This window comes from Mirounga leonina, unplaced genomic scaffold (genome assembly GCF_011800145.1).
Source record: "Mirounga leonina isolate KUSES-001 unplaced genomic scaffold, KU_Mleo_1.0 Mir_125, whole genome shotgun sequence".
Taxonomy (NCBI): domain Eukaryota; kingdom Metazoa; phylum Chordata; class Mammalia; order Carnivora; family Phocidae; genus Mirounga; species Mirounga leonina.
The window spans coordinates 67,797,267-67,814,480 of record NW_023270305.1 but is presented as its reverse complement, the minus strand read 5'-3'; the positions used below and the strand labels follow the sequence as shown (position 1 = coordinate 67,814,480).

At 39.3% G+C, this 17,214-nt stretch overlaps 2 protein-coding genes across 4 annotated transcripts in view; one reads left to right on the top strand and one right to left on the bottom strand.

Annotated features, from left to right (window-relative positions):
- PLEKHH2 (pleckstrin homology, MyTH4 and FERM domain containing H2) overlaps nt 1-17,214 on the top strand; it is a 106,377-nt gene that overhangs the window by 16,681 nt on the left and 72,482 nt on the right. For all 3 annotated transcript variants that reach the window (XM_035001670.1, XM_035001672.1, XM_035001671.1), the window contains exon 3: nt 11,717-11,779. In XM_035001670.1, coding sequence (XP_034857561.1) covers nt 11,717-11,779 — 63 coding nt within the window. The remainder of the gene's footprint in view (nt 1-11,716; nt 11,780-17,214) is intronic.
- C1GALT1C1L (C1GALT1 specific chaperone 1 like) lies at nt 9,294-9,948 on the bottom strand. The gene is given in 4 exon segments (XM_035000519.1): nt 9,294-9,369; nt 9,371-9,706; nt 9,708-9,801; nt 9,804-9,948. Coding segments are annotated over 4 exon segments (651 nt in total).

The following is a 17,214-nucleotide window of genomic DNA, read 5'->3' as shown; positions in this document are numbered from 1 at the left end:
TCCCGCTGAGCAGGGAGCCCGATGTGGGGCTTGATGCCAGGATCCTGGGATCATGACCTGAGCCGAAGGCAGACGCTTAACGACTGAGCCACCCAGGCGCTCCAAGATTAGAAATTTAGAGGACTAGTCCAGCATGTCCAAGATCAGGATGGTAGGAGGTCTGGAGTGGGCAAAGTCAATGAAACAAGGCACAAAAATTTCCCAGAATTGAAGGACACGAGATTCTTGATTGAAAGGTCTACCAAATACTTAGAACAACAGATAAAAATAGTTTCGTCCAAAGGCACATCATCATGAAAGTTTACTATAGACCAAAGAAAAGATTCTGCAAGCTTTCAGAGGAAAAAAAAAAAGCCCAAACAGGTTATATGCAAACAGGAATTAGAATGGATTTTTAAGACATGAAAGTTCCCATGTAACCTTCTTGAAGAATCTCCAAAAGGACGTGCTCCATTAAAAGGAAGAAGGAAACCAAGAGAGAAAGGCATAGGATACAGGAAACAGGAGCTCCAAGGTGGGGAAAAGTAGAAGGGTCTTCCCCAGAAGACAGCTGTGTCCTCGCAAGAGGGGAGTCAGTCCAGATGGGTGCAGGTCAGAAGCTCTGGGAGTGACTTCAAGAAGATGAAACTGGTAGAAAATCAGGCGTGAATGAACATCTTGAGAGATGATTTAATTTGGAGTTGAATTATTGATGAGTTCATAGAAAGCTGGATAAATAAAAGAACAAGACATTTAACTCTAGGGGGAAAAGTTATGTAGCAAGGAAAAAAGTAACCATGGTTTACTATGTGGTTCATCTCTGAATATCCTACATAGTCACAGTAATACTAATAGTGAATAGTGAATTAACCAAAGGGAAGATATAAACTTATTGGAAGAATGAGAGTGTATCTGTGTTGATGGTGAGATCAAAGAGCTAAATACTCATTCTCCATATGGGAAGTAAGTAGGAAATCACTAAACTAAAAAAAAAAAAGTCAACAAAAAGGAAGCATGTTATTTAGAACATGAAAGTAAAATATTAAGAGAATTGGCTAACATGAAAGTAAAATATTAAGAGAATTGGCTAACAGATAATTTTTATTAATAAATCTTATGGAACTTGTTGGTACTTTATGTGCATTTGTCGCTTGGATAAACATAAAAACAAAAGAAAAGTTAAATTGTGAAGCAAATGGACTTATACAGTCTTTTGAGGGGAAATCTTGATGGTTCCATGGAAATCACCATCTGAACAAAATAATCTATTTTGAGTTTTCAGGATATATCAAAAGACTCAAATGTTCTGGGTTATGTATTTTAAAGTTAGGTGCATTCAGGATCAGGATTGTTACATGTCTCATTTATAATTATGAATTGTCCCATTTATAATTATTGACACTCTTTTTGCTAATAAAACTTTTGGCATGAAAGTCTCTTTTGTCTGATTTTGATATTGCTTTTAGGTAGCACTTGCTTGGAATACTGTCAGTCTCTTAGCATCATTTTTTAAGTATGCCCTTTTAAATACAATATAGAAAGATTTATGTCTTTATCCGACTAGTGAGATAATCTCTTTAAATATATCTGAAATCATAAGAAATGCATTCTGTTTCTACACATCATGTTGTTGAAGTTCTCTTTGTCTTCCCTGGTTCCATCTTTTTTTCCCCCTCTGATGCTTTGGAAGCTATAGACTGAATTTCTATTAAGTGGTTATCCTTAACTCTTTTTAAAAAGAAAGGCCAGTGTGGCGCCTGGGTGCCTCAGTCGGTTAAGCATCCAACTTTTGGTTTTGGCTCAGGTCATGATCTCAGGGTTGTGAGATTGAGCCCTACATCAGGCTCCGCACTCAGCACAGAGTGTGCTTGGAGATTTCTCTCCTTCTCCCTCCCCCTCTGCTCCTCCCGCTGCTCATGCTTACTCATACTCTCATTCTCTCTAAAATAAATAAATAAAATCTTAAAAAAAAAAAAGGCCAGTACACATAGTTTATATTGTAATAATAGAACTTGAAAACTGCATGTGGTTAGGGAGTTGGTGATATTACAAAAAAAAAGGTAGCATGGCAGGGGGGTTGGTGAGGGAAAGGATGGGAAACCCGCAGCTATGAGAGCTGAGCATCAAAAACAGCAAGTGCCAAAACTGTTAGGATGGCCAGCACTGATTCTTCTTTAGAGAACAGTTTTAGAAACTGGACATTTTCTAGAACAAAAAATGACACCTTCAGTTTAAACTTTGAATCAAGCTCTCATAATTTAGGTAATTATCCAGCTTTGATGGACACTAGGAGATGCTAAATATTGTATAAATCCATTAGAAGCCGTAGAATGAAAAAATGTCAGGCAACCAGAAAGACTTCAATTGTCCCATCTTGTCCTAGAGAGAGAACTAGTAGTTTGTCCGTCATTATCGTAAAATTACCTACTTAGAAAGCCTGAGGTGGTGTGGGGATGGGCTGGATTAGGGTTTGCTGAAATCACATTTTGGATAGGATGATTAATGTAACTGAAGGAGATCTTTCACTTTGGAGAATATTTAGCCCTCAACAACTTAGTCTGCCATGACTTTGCAACAGCAGTAGACTTTTAATTCGTAATATAGGTGTGTTTTCATAAAAAGAAAAAATACAGTTTTGAAATCTAGACCCAAAATGGCACTGTGTCCTTCCACTGCGTTCTGTGGGTCACAGCAAGTCACAAAGCCATCCCAGAGTCAAAAGGAAGGACAATGGACCTCACCTCTCAATGGGAAAAGTGGCATGTGCATATAGTGAGGGAAGGAATTGGTGGCCATCTTTGGGGGTGGCTATCTAAGCCTAACCAGTTACTTTAATTCACTCAGACTTTTGCATTCCAGCATATGTCCTTGCTTCCCTCCACTACAGCTGATCTCACAAAGGTCTCCAATGGCCTAATTAGGATATATTTACATATATTACTTATACTACATATCATTTACGTGTATCTTACAGTGTGTTACTTATATTTAATTTTTTTATTAGAGAAATTTTCAAACATACAAAAGTAAGCAGAATATTATAATGGATCCCCATATACACATTACCCAGCATTAATGATTATTAACTCAGGACCAGTCCTGTTTCATCTATACCCTGATCCACTTCTCCTTTCTTACTTTATATTGAAGCAAACCCCAAGCACATTATTTCATCCATCTATGTACATTTTTAATGACTGTATGGTATCTACTTATATATTTAGACAATTCTGGTTTTGGACATTTGTGGCTTTTATTTTTATCATTCAAATTATAACACTGCAGGGGCTCCTGGGTGGCTCAGTTGGTTAAGCATCTGCCTTCAGCTCAGGTCATGATCTCAGTGTCCTGGGATCGAGTCCCGCATCTGGCTCCCTGCTCAGTGGGGAACCTGCTTCTCCCTCTCTCTCTGCCGCTCCCCTTGCTTGTGCTCTCTGTCAAATAAATAAAATCTTGAAAAAAAATTATAACACTGCAGTCATTACCACATATTTTTAATAAATGAAATACCAACAGCTTTTTCACATCACTTTGACATGTTTTCTTATTTTTATCCTCACAATTTCCTGTAAGGTAGGTAGAGCAGTTATATTATCCCTATTTTATACATAAGAATTTTAAAGTGCAATGTCAAGCTGTTGAATAGTAGAGTAAGAATTAGAAACCAGATCTCTTGAATCTACTCTGTTCATTTTAAACTAAACCTTGCTAACTTAAAGTTATTCATAAAACTAATACATGTGTATGGTAGAAATACACTGCTATATAAATATCCATTGAACATCCATTAAGTATTAGATACAATGCTAAACACTCTCCTGTTTAATCTTCATATAAATACTGTGAGATAAATGTTCATCTCTTTTACAAATGAGGAATGGAGACTCAGAAGTTAAATGACTTACTCATCATTACATTGCTCATAAGTAGTGGAATCTGGATTCTGATTTTGGTCTTCTTGCCTCCAACATCAGTACTCTTCCCACTTTTCTCTACATTGGTATTTCAAGGGCTACATTAAAAGAAAAGATTTATTTATTGGGGCACCTCAGTGGCTCAACTGGTTAAGCGTCTGCCTTCAGCCCTGGTCATGATCCCAGGACCCTGGGATTGAGCTCCACATTGGGCTCCCTGCTCAGCGGGGAGTCTGCTTCTCTCTCTCCCTCTGCCCCCCACTCATGCTTGCTCTCTCTCTCTAGTGCTCTCTCTCTCTCAAATAAATAAATAAAATCTTTAAAAAAAATCTCAGGGATTCCTGATGGTACCCACTATTTTAAAAAAAAGATTTATTTGAGAGAGAGAGAGCAGGGGGGAGGGGCAGAGGGTGAGGGAGAGAGAATCCCAAACTCCATACTGAGCGCAGAGCCCAACAGGAGGCTTGATCCCACAACCCCGAGACCACGACCTGAGTCAAAACCAAGAGTCAGACGCTTAACCGACTGTGCCATCCAGGTGCCCCTACACTTTTTTTTTTTAATTAAAAAAGCAAAAATGACTTTCTGAATAGGTGCTTTATTTAACTTGTATTCAAAGTCATATACATACAATGTTTTCTTCCAGCACATTTAGCCCGTTTATATATAAACTTATATCCCAAGTCTTGTGAAATAGTGTATGTGTGTGTGTGTGTGTTAGGTGTGATGCTTTTTATAATGGAAATAAACTTTTTTTTATAAGGTTATTGCTTGCTACCGAGCTTTTAGAATTTGACTGTATGGCTGGTATATGCAAGGTGTTATGGAAGATATAAAGGGTCCTCACACATGAAGTCCATATTCAAGCAACTTGCAATATAGTTGGGAAAATAATAGAAGGTAGAAAGTCAATGCCATAGGAGCAGAAGAAAAGTTATTTGGCAGTGGTAAAAATACTATCCTATTCATATATGCATAGTGCTTTATAGAGGTAATTTCATTCAGTAATGTATAATATATTGAATACTTACTGCATATAAAGACCTGTATAGGGTATGTAACAGTGAGGCAAAGAGACAAGGCTTCTGCCCTGTTAACACTAGAAACCAAACTTCAGAAAGAGAAATCTGACCAGATATTTGTATAGTCCTTGCCTTAGTTTGTTCTGCTATAACTAAATGCTATAGACTATGTAACTTCTAAACAGCAGAAGTTTATCATAGTTCTGGAGGCTGGAAATCTGAGATCAAGGTGCCAGCTAAGTCAGGTGAGGGCTTTCTTCGGAGTTGCAGACTTCTCATTGTATCCTCACACACTGTATCCTCACACAGGAAGGGGCTAGGGAGCATTGTGGGATCTCTTTGATAAGGGCACTAATCCCATTCACGAGGCCCCCTGCCCCCGCCATGACCTCATCACCTCCCAAAAACCTCTCCTCCTAACACCACCACAGTGGGTGTTAGGATTCCAATATGTGAACTTTAGGGGGGACACAAACATTCAGACCGTAGCATTCCATCCCTGGCTCCTCAAATTCATGTCCTTCTCTCATACAAAATACAGTCATTCCATCCCAACAGCCCTAAAAGTCTATAAAGTGCAGAGTCTCATCTAAATCAGGTATGGGTGAGACTCAAGCTATGATTCATTCTAAGGAAATCCCTGCCAGCTGTGAATCTATGAAATCAAACAAATTACGTGTTTCTAAAATACAATGGTGGGACAGACCTAGGATAGATATTTTCATTCCAAAAGGGAGACATAGGAGAGAAAGAAGGGGTAACAGGTTCCAAGCAAGTTCAAAACCCCACAAGGCAACTAATGGTAAATCTTAAGGTTTGAGAATAATTTTAACTAGATGTTCAGCCCTCTGGGATGGAGGTCCTACCTTCTGGGCCAACTCGGGGGGTGGGGAGGGGGGAGGAAGGGTCTCACCTTCTGGGCCCTCAGGGGTATTTGCAGCCCCATGCCTTTGCAGGGCAGCTCTCATGGGTTGAAGTTGCATGCTGATGGTTCTACCAGTCTGGGATCGCAGGGGTGGCCTCACCCCCATGGCTTCATTAGGAATTGCCCTGGTTGGGGCTCTCTGGTGCCCTTGCACCAGAGGTGGCCCTGTGCTTGGGTTGTACACCCACAGTTCTGGGTGGCTTCATCTTTCCAAATCTAGATGGAGGTAGCCATGCTCCCATGGCTCTCCTGGGCAGGGGTTGGCCCCCCATGGCTTTGGGCAGCACCACTTTGGTTTGGGTAGAGGTTGTGTGGCTTGTTGAAACTCAGGAAAGTCCCGTCTCAGCCTTGTGAAACTGAGGAGGCAGCTCTAATGAGCTGGGGTCCTTCCTCCTTGTCTTGAAGAATAGCCCAATGTCACAGCCATATAGCTCTAAGATCCCAACCTGTAAAATCCCAAGTCCAACAGCCAGCCTAATTCCTTCCTCTTCAGTTCACACGGACTTTTCCTTCTTCGGTTGCTACCTAACTCTGTGGTTCAAACCCATACTGACCCCTTAATCAAAAGGTGGTTTGGCCACACCCTGTCCTCTCCTGAACAAGCTTTTCCCATTTCTCCCAATATGGATATGCTGGAAAGTATCCAGATTTTTAGATTCTACTTCCTTTTTGATTAACAATCTATCTTTAAATCATTTCTCTTCTCACATTTTACTATAAGCATTCAAGAAGAATTAGGCCACTCCTTCAACACTTGGCTTAGACATTTCCTCAGCCAAATATCCAGTTTCATCACTCACAAGTTCTACCTTCTGCAAAACCCCAAGAGGAGAATCCAATTCAGCAAAGCTGTTTGCTGCTTTATAACAAGGATCACCTTTCCTCTCATTTCCAATAACATGTTCCTCATTTCCATCTGAGACCTCATCAGAATGGCCTTTACCATCCATCATATTTCTACTAACACTCTGTTCACAACCACTTAGGTACTCTCTAAGAAGACTGAGGCTTTCTCTATAGTTTTCTTTGCTGTTTGCCTTCTGAGTTCTCACCAGAATTGCTTTAAATGGTCTGTTCATGGCAATGTAGGCTTTTTCTACCATGCACCCAAAATTCTTCCAGCTTCTACCAGTTACTCAATTCCAAAGCCACTTCCACATTTTTAGGTATTTGTGACAGTGGCACTCCAGTCTCAGTGTCCAATTTCTGCCTTGGTCCGTTTGTGCTGCTATAACAAAATATGACAGACCGTGTAGCTTATGAACAATAGAAATTATTTCTCACAATTCTGGAGGCTGGAAGTCTGAGATCAGGGTGCCAGCAAGGTCAGGTTCTGGGTCTTAAACTTCTTGTATTTTCACTTGGCAGAAGGGGCTAGGGAGCTCTGTGGGATCTCTATTATAAAAGCACTAATCCCATTCATGAGAGTCCCACCCTCAGGACTTAATCACCATCACATTGGGCGTTAAGATTCCAATGTGAATGTGGGGGGTGGCGCACAGACATGCAGACCATAGCAATCTTCTTAAGAAACTGTTCAGTCTTTTTTTTTTTTTAAGATTTTATTTATTTGACAGAGAGAGACACAGCGAGAGAGAGAGAGAGAGGCGCCGCCATTCAGTCTTTTTTAAGACTTTGATTTTTTAAGAGCAGTTTAGGGTTCACAAAAAAGTTGGGTGGGGGGGTGCCTGGGTGGGGGGGTGCCTGGGTGGCTCAGTCGTTAAGCATCTACCTTCGGCTCAGGTCATGATCCCGGGGTCCTGGGATCGAGCCCTGCATTGGGCTCCCTGCTCCGTGCTTCTCCCTCTCCCACTCCCCCTGCTTGTGTTCCCTCTCTCACTGTGTCTCTCTCTGTCAAATAAATAAATAAAATCTTAAAAAAAAAAAAAGTTGGGTGGTACAGAAATCTCTCATATATTCCCTGCCCCTACACATGCATAACCTCCCTCATTACCAACATCCCCCACTAGAGTGGTACGTTTGTTACAACTGATGAATCTACATTGACACATTATAAAAACCCAAAGTCTATAGTTTCACTCTTGGTTTACATTCCATGGATTTGGACAAATGTATAGTGACATGTATCCATCATTATGATATCATACAGAGTACTTTCACTGCCCTGAAAAGCTTCTGTGCCCTGTTTATTTATCCCCCACCTCAGCTGGAATCATACAATATGCAGTCTTTTCCACTTGGCTTCTTTCACTTAATATATGCATTTAAGTTTCCTCCATGTCTTTTCATGGCTTCATAGCTCATTCCCTTTTAGTGCCAAATAATATGTCATTGTCTGGATGTACCATGGTTTATCCACTCACCTACTGAAGGACATCTTGATTGCTTCCAAGTTTTGGCAATTATGAATAAAGCTGATGTGAACATCTATCTGTATGCAGTTTTGTGTTGACATAAGTTTTCAACTCCTTTGGATAAATACCAAGGAGCATGACTGCTAGATTGTATGGTAAGAGTATGTTTAGTTTTTTAAGAAATTGCCAAACTGTCTTCCAAACTTGCTGTAACATTTTGCATTCCCATGAGCAATGAATGAAAGTTCCTGTTTTTCCATGTCCTCGCCAGCATCTGGTGTTGTCAATGTTCTGGATTTTGGCCATTGTAATAGGTGTGACAGTAGTCTTTTTTTTCACCAGCAGAATTTTACAGATGAACAACTTGTTTGTGGATTTTCCTGGCAACCTCAACAATATTCAAAATTGAGGTTAAGGCTCCACAAGTGCAAAATTTTCCCTAGTAACATAAAGTAGTTACATTGTAGAGGTGACAGTTATCAGCATATTGCCCGTAGTGGAAGAATGTAGTGTTGGGATGTGCCTGCCAGTTGGTTTTTTTGGTTTAAAGACTATCCTACACAGGAGATAGTGCTTGTCCAACGGCTTTTACGTAGTGCCGCAGTCCATACAGTAACTCAATAAAATGCTTTTAGACAACAGTACTGGGTTATTAAACATTTGAAATATTTTCACAAAAATTAAAGATGATATGGGGTCCAGAGAATACACTTAGGAAATATCTGTTTATACACCCAAATATTTGAAACCTCTTTTAGAAGCTAGATCCCTTCAATAAATGGTCTTAAAAATGTTGCTGTGTGGACAAATGGTTAAACTACCATATATGGTGGCAATGGAGTGTTTTACTTTTGTTATCCAATAGAAATATGATATGAGACACATATGTAATTTAAAATTTTCTATTAAACAAAATAAAATGAAAAATAATTTTATATTTAATGCAACATATTGAAAATATTTCAATGCGAGTCAATATAAAAATTACTGAGTTTATACTTTTCATATTAGGTTTTCAAATAATAGATGTATTAATGAGTTAAGTGTGTATTTTACACTTACATATCTCAATTCACACTTCAAGTGGATCCACATTTCAAGTGCTTTTGCACAGCACAATTCTATTATCCCTCAGCCTTCAGTCATTTTCTGAACCATTTGGAGGTAAGAAAATCAGTGTACTGTTGAAATAATGAATGCCCTGAGCCAGTGCACATCATTACTATCATCTTTCTGGGAGTTGGTCCATTAAAAGTAATAGCCATACCTGAACAGCAGCCTTCTCCTACTTGCTGAGGATTATTACACATTGTCTCTTGAATAAGATGTGCAAATGGTTTTGAATTAAATACAACTCTTCCTTCAGAATCCTCTGCATTCTCTGCAAGAACTCCAGCTTATTTGAGGCCAGTTGCTGGCTGCAGGTCTTCAGGTAACTTCCAAATCACACTTCGATCTGCACACTTCTCAGACTTGGCAGGGAAGGCTGTATTTCAGACTCTATACTTGACCATTTCTCTTTCCAAGGTCAGGTATGGGAGGTTGCCATGTTATAGTGTGGCCCAGATAGAAAGGTTGTGATAAAGCCCTAGTAAACAACAGGTACACTGAATTGCCAATGACAGCAAATGTAGTGGGACGTGCAAGAACCAGTTGTAGTTGTCGCCATGCTTTTCAAAGACATGTTTCTGAGTTGTCCTCATCTGTAACCACAGATTTTTAGTACTGCGGGGCTCTGCTTTGTCACTGTGTTTGGTCCAAGTCTCTTTCCGCAACAGCCTAGTAATGCTCATCTTGGATTCTCCAAGGCTGATAGAATCAACACAGCTACTGTTATGAAGATCCGTGCGTTGCACTACTGAAATATTTAAGAAATCTTTTCTGTTTGGCGGGCAAAGGTGATGGTGATCCTAGCTGTTAACCTCTGGTGAATGTTAATTGGCCACATAGTTATCAAAACAGAGTAAACGCTCCCAAGCACTGTACTGGTAAAAAAAAAAAAAATACCAGCCATGGTGGGAAACCCTCCATCAAGCGTTAGGTCAGCGCGGATCAAACGCTGCGTGGAGTCGGTCCCTGCAGCCCCCTCAGGGCGGAGCTATGGCCGCCCTCCCAGCTGGGCCGCTCTAGCTGCCGGAGGCCGCTTCTCTGTGGTTTCGGAAAGGGGGCGGGGCTGGAGCCGGTGTGTCAGTGGTTGGGGTGGGACCGCGATGCTCTTGCGTATAAGGTGAGGTGGAGGCGGTGGAACAATAACCAGCAATGAAACTGAAAATGAGCAAAGATCAGGCGACTGACGGCTCGGGGGCTGACCATATTTCAACACTCAGAAAAAAGAATTTAGAATTGAGGTTTACATCACAATTGTGTATTCAGGACCTGGTACACATCTCTTACGTAATTTACATCGGGTCCTTTCTAAGGCTTTTCTTTTTTGTACTTATAATCGTCATTTTAGTATTTTACTTTAAATCTCCAAACTTTTTGGGCAACAAAAAATTGAAGTCCCATTAAAATATTATTCAAAAGTAAAAAAAAAAAAAAAAAAATCTCCAAACGTTTTTCTCTACAGAACTTAAAAAACAAAACAAAACAAAAACCGAGATATTTTTTTGATTCTTTGTGCTGTACGCATTTGTGGACGTGTGTGTGTGTTAAATCAGAATCTCTTCTGTACTTTACTACAATGTATGATAAGAATTAAAACTACCCAGAGCTTTAACGGGCGCCTGGGTGGCTCAGTCGTTAAGTGTCTGCCTTCGGCTCAGGTCTTGATCCCAGGGTCCTGGGATCGAGCCCCACATCGGGCTCCCTGCTCAGCGGGAAGCCTTCTTCTCCCTCTCCCATTCCCCCTGCTTGTGTTCCTGCTCTTGCTATCTCTCTCTCTCTCTGTCAAATAAATAAATAAAATCTTTTAAAAAATAAATCATTTATAAAAAAGAAAAAAAATGTTAAATAAAATTGGTCCCAGCACTGATCACCTGAAGGGTAATGAGGCTGGACTATTGTCTCATGTTAATAACCAAAGTCAGGGGCGCCTGGGTGGCTCAGTTGGTTAAGCAACTGCCTTCGGCTCAGGTCATGATCCTGGAGTCCCTGCATCGAGCCCCACATCGGGGTCCCTGCTCAGCGGGGAGCCTGCTGCTCCCTCTCCCAGAAAAACTACCCAGAGTTTAAACATACCAGCTATGGAGCTTATGAGAATACTCACTTTCTGATATCATTGTGACATTTTGATCAACAAATTAAATATGACATTTGAGGTCTTACTGTTCTTAATATGTGTTGACCAGTAATTTATAGTTCAATGAAGAAAATTCTATGGATGAGTACTCATGCAGTATATATTACATTGTACTAGAAGTATGAAACCTTTGGTATGTTATTTGATCAATTTTTAAATATGCACTGAAAGCCTTTAATGTGATAAATTTTATGTAATTCATACCCATTAAACTACTTAAAATATCCTTAAAGAATTTGATGGCATTGCAAGAATTTTCGGTCGTTTTCATACGTGAAATATGAACTTTTATATTTTCTCTGTTTTTCCTCACTTTATAGATGCAGCAGCTTGAGAGACAAGTTATTGATGCTGAACGTCAAGCAGAAAAAGCTTTTCAACAGGTAGAGTATAATTCTAGTTAAAAAAATTTTTTTTCTCAGGTGCCTGGATGGCTCAGTTGGTTAAAGTTCTGACCTGCTCAGGTCATGATCTTGGGGTTCTGAGATCAAGCCCCAGGAGGGTCTCTGCACTTGGCGAGGAGTCTGCTTCTCCCTCTGCCCCTACCCCCACTCATGTTCACTCTCTCTCTCTCTCAAATAAATAAAATCTTAAAAATCTTTTTTTCTCTCTACCAATATAAACCTTGTTTTGCCCAAAACAATCCTCAAAATACTCTTCAACCTTTCTCTACATCCTATCACTCTGACTATTCTGTGAGCTGGATCCATAGAGAAAATGGAGAATCTAACTTTATTTTGCCCTTAACAGATTTCCAAAAGATGAAAATGCTTCCATTAGAAGGTTTTATCTTCTGAAAAAATCAAATATGATTTTTATGGCAATTCTAACCATAATGATTTTTAAATATAAATATGTTCAAAGCAGTGTCTTTCATAGAAATAAAGAGTTGGAAATAATATGAATGCCGTATTGTAAGAGAATGAATAAGTGAACTATATTTATTCCATGAAATATTAAACAACCATTAAAAATAATTATTACAAAAGACATGCTAATATAGAAAAATGCTTAGAGTTATATCAGGAAAACTATATACAAAAACTTATACTTAGTATTAATAGGCATGTGGGAGAAAAGTCAAAGCTTTGATAAGTCACTTAACTCAATCTGGGCCTTGCCAACATTAAAATGAGTGTTTTTGGATGAGCCTACCAGCCTCAAAGTTTGTCTAAAGATCCTCAATCCATAGCTTCACATTTTATGAAAAGATCTTTGTCACGTTCAGGCAAGCCAGGATTTTCAAAATTATCATTTTTTTCTAAGAAATGTATATTAAATTTCCTATACTTGCTCTAAATTTGTCATGTTTCTTCTCTTCAACTTAAGTACTACCAAATCTTGTTTTCACCTAACAGACTTAATCTTATACATTAGATTGATTTAGTGGCCTGATAAATTTCCAAACAAACCCAATCTAACCTAATCCTTGATTTTCTTTCTTTCTTTTTTTTTTTTTTTAAGATTTCATTTATTTGAGAGAGAGAGACAGCAAGAGAGGGAACACAAGCAGGGGGAATGGGAGAGGGAGAAGCAGGCTTCCCGCCGAGCAGGGAGCCCGATGCGGGGCTCGATCCTGGACTCTGGGATCATGACCTGAGCCGAAGGCAGACGATTAACAACTGAGCCACCCAGGCGCCCCAAATCCTTGATTTTCTTAATTATACTTAAAAGAAATTCCTAAAATTTTATTATGCCATATTTCAACTAGTGCAAGAGTAGAGAAAATAGTATAATGAACCCCCATCATCAGCTTTAACAATTAGTCAATTCAAGGCTAATCAATACCTCCATCCACTTTATTCTTCTCCACCCCCACACCAGGTTATTTTGAAACAGATTCTAGACATCGTATCATTTCACCCATGAGTATTTCAGCAACTAATCTGAAAATAAAGATTTAAAAATCATAACTATAGTACCATCATCACACCAGTAATTCTTTAAAACCTCGAGTAGTAATGGTAGAAGTTCGAGTAGTAATGGTAAAGAAAGACTCCCATGTTTATGTCCCTCTTTGCCATTATATTCTAAATGTCTTCATTTTTATCTATTGTGGGCTCTGTATGTATGTCCCTGTTTAGTCCCATACCTAGCAGCACACATTCAGCAGTTTGTCTACCTTTCTCTCTTATCTCTCTCTTTATCTTTCCCTTTCTGACTTTGGCCTTCCCTGGTGACATCTCTCTTTACCTCTGTACCCATGGTTATCTCTCTCTCTGTTCTTCCCCATCTTTCCTTTCCCTTTCTTTCTTTCCTTTAATGCCTCATAGTATAGGAAAAAAAGAAAGAAACTAAGGATGGTTTTGTTTTGCCTTTTCTTTTTTTTTTTTTTTTTAAAGATTTTATTTATTTATTTGACAGAGAGATAGCGAGAGCAGGAACACAAGCAGGGGGAGTGGGAGAGGGAGAAGCAGGCTTCCCGCCGAGCAGGGAGCCCGATGTGGGACTCGATCCCAGGACCCTGGGATCATGACCTGAGCCAAAGGCAGACGCTTAACGACTGAGCCACCCAGGCGCCCTGTTTTGCCTTTTCTTAAATTAAAATTCTTTATATGTGCAGCGTATGTTTAGCTCTGAAAATTAAATTAGTATGTGTTTCCTATTTGTGATTTTCAGGGTTTTCTTCTGTGATTCACTAGATCTTAAGAGAAAAAAAAAAAAAAATCCACATTCCCAGTTCAAGGGAAGCAAGCCATGACCATTTGTAGCCATTAGGGTCCTACCACTGATCTTGATAAGCTAACGGGAAGAATTTCTTATTTGAGGTTGTTCTTTGAGGATATCAGGTGTAAAGTTATTTAATTCTGTGTGCTACATTTTAAAACAAAAAGATACCATGATTGGCTAAATGACCTTAAATCAACCCCCCCCCCATAAAGAGTGAGTGAGAATTACAAATCTCCCCAAATTTCTATGTAATTTGGCAAATCGGTAGATATTTGTTTTTGTCACAACACTTTAAATTTATTCAGTGCCTATTTGGTTATGCTTCAGAAGGGATTTCTTTTCCTTACATAATGATACATTGTATTATATTATATATCATATTATTGTGCATTATACATATTATACATTATATATTATACATTATATACATTACATATTATTCACCGTATTACGTACATAATGATTCTAAGTTTACAGGAAATATAAAGAGAGCAAATGAATTCTCATGTACCAATTATATTACCTTCTTTTGGCCTTCATATGACTAAGTAACTGTTATTAACATAGAGTAACCACATCCTTTGCTATCTTTAACAGTTTCCATGGGACTGTGCCCTATCTGCTGTTTATGTTGTTTAAATTCAGCATGTCCTTTGTCATTGAGTCATATCCTAATACCAGACTGTATTTATATTAACCAAAAAGGAACATTTCACCACTAAAAGCAGTAGTCAGCTGAAACTAACTCAACTCTGCACTTTAACTTTCTTCATTTTTCCCCTTGTTTTTAATGAGCGGCATTATCTTACCTGTACAACCATTAAATAAGTTGGCTGTAGAAAAGAAATCATACATTTTTCCAGAGAAATCTTGGCAATCATTATACTGTAGTACATTTTTATTGTAGTTCTTCTAAGTTTGGAAAGCAGTACATGCACATCAATCCCGTATTACTTATGAGTATTCCTGTGAGAAAAGCAGCAAATTGCACATGTGGGAGATACTGATACACAGGATTCATTCTTAAGTATATGATTAGGTGTATATTCCAATCTATTACATTAATTTATGCTAACCAGGGACACTGGGTGGCTCAGTCGGTTAAGCATCTGCCTTGGCTCAGGTCATGATCCTAGGGTCCTGGAATCGAGTCCCTCATAAGGCTCCTTGCTCAGCAGGGAGCCTGCTTCTCCCTCTCCCTACCACTCCCACTGCTTGTTCACTCTCTCTCTCTCTCTCTCTCTCTGACAAATAAATAAAATCTTTAATTTATGCTAACGAGAAAGGGGTACAATAATTTCCCCTATAGAAATTTGTGTTTTCATCCTGTCCTTCTAGTCTCAATCTCTTGCCTGTGTTTGATGCAGACTTGGTAGGATTTTAAAGTTCTCTCTGACCATTCTAATATGTGGACTAATCTGCCATCTCTGTGAAGTTGGTACTTAGATTCCAAGTCACTTGTGGTTCTTAGTAAGTGACAACTACTCAGTCATGCTATTATCCAGAACCTTCTAAGGATTTACTTCATTACATGGAAACATACTTTATCCAGTGCAATTCCTTTTCACCTTCAGTGAGAATGCTTCTGGCCTTACTGCATAAATTCTGGAGCACTATTTCCAAAATAATTGTGTTTAAGATGTGATAGAATAATTAATTAATTTGCAGTAAATTTTATTTTAGTATTTTTTTTCAAAGATTTTATTCATTTATTTGACAGAGAGACAACAAGAGAGAGAACACAAGCAGGGGGAGGGGCAAAGGGAGAGGGAGAAGCAAGCTCCCCGCTGAGCAAGGAGCCCAATAACTGGTAAATGGTCTGGGATTCAAAAGGGTATTTTGAATATCCTTATAATTCCTTTCTTCATTCTATTTTGGAATGATCAGGTATTTTTGTCATGCCATTGCAACATATATAGGGAAATAGAAATTTTCAAACAGCCCCCCCTTGAAAACATCCCCCACTCCTGTAGTGGAGTAGTGAGAGATGAGGTTAAAAATAGGAATAGTGTGGGCAGGAAAATGGAAAACAGCATTGGGAGTTGTGTCAGAGTCCCCAAGACTACTACCCTCAAGGTTTGATGATTCCCCAGAAGGACTCAGAACTCAGAAAAGCTGTTATACTCACGGTTATGGTTTATTACAGTGAAAGGTTACAGATTAAAATCAGCAAAGGAAAAATGCACATGGAGCAGAGTCCAGGAGAAACCAGGTATGAGCTTCTAGTTGTCCTCTTGCACTGGAGTTACACAGGGATGCACTTAATTCTCCCATCAACAATATGTGACAACATACAAAGTATTGCTGACTAGGGAAGTTCCCCTGAGCCTTGGTGTCCAGAATTTTTATTGGCAGGGGGTTGGGGTGTTGGTGTCAGTTTTGTAGGCATGGAATGCATTGTGACTGACCTTAGCTACTCAGTCTCCAGCCTTGCACAGGTCAAACTGATACAGTGTGGCTCAGGACCCTAGGTGAATGGAAAAAAAAAAAAAGAGAGAGAGAGAGGCATTCACCATAAATCATATTATTGGCATTAACTATCTGGTGTGGCCTAATATCTCAAGTATATAGAGTCTTACCAGGCAGGATATGACAAGGGCTCAGAGGTTATTTTTTTCCAGGAGCTAGGCAAATGCCAGTTCTTTTTTTGGAATGTGCAGGGTTTGAGCACCCCAAGTCTGCTGAGTTAATCCTTTACTACAGAATAGCTTAGGGACCTCAGAAGCAATAAAGGTTTTGGGGAAATGATTGAGGTTCATGGATGCAACCAGAGGCTCTCCTAGAAGAAAAGGAGAAAGGTAACCTAAAAGTGCAAAGCATTCTTCACCAGAGGATGTCCATATATAGGTAATCGCAAGGGTTTCTTTAACGAGCAATTTGAATTCGTAGGTGTTTGTTATTGGTCAGTCTCTGAGTAGCTGAAATTCTTATATGGTTCAGGTTAAATGACAGGAGAAAGAACTGGGCTGTTTTCTGTGTACTTGTAGTGAGATATTTTTAAAGGCTGCTTGGTGTTTCTGTAGGCTTCTTATCTTTTCTGTAGACCTATTATTCATACAAATTATGAAGGAAGGCTGGTGGATCCTGTGGAACTTGGCCCTAACAGGACCAATTGGCAAATAGATTGCCCGTCACTACTTTGTGATCT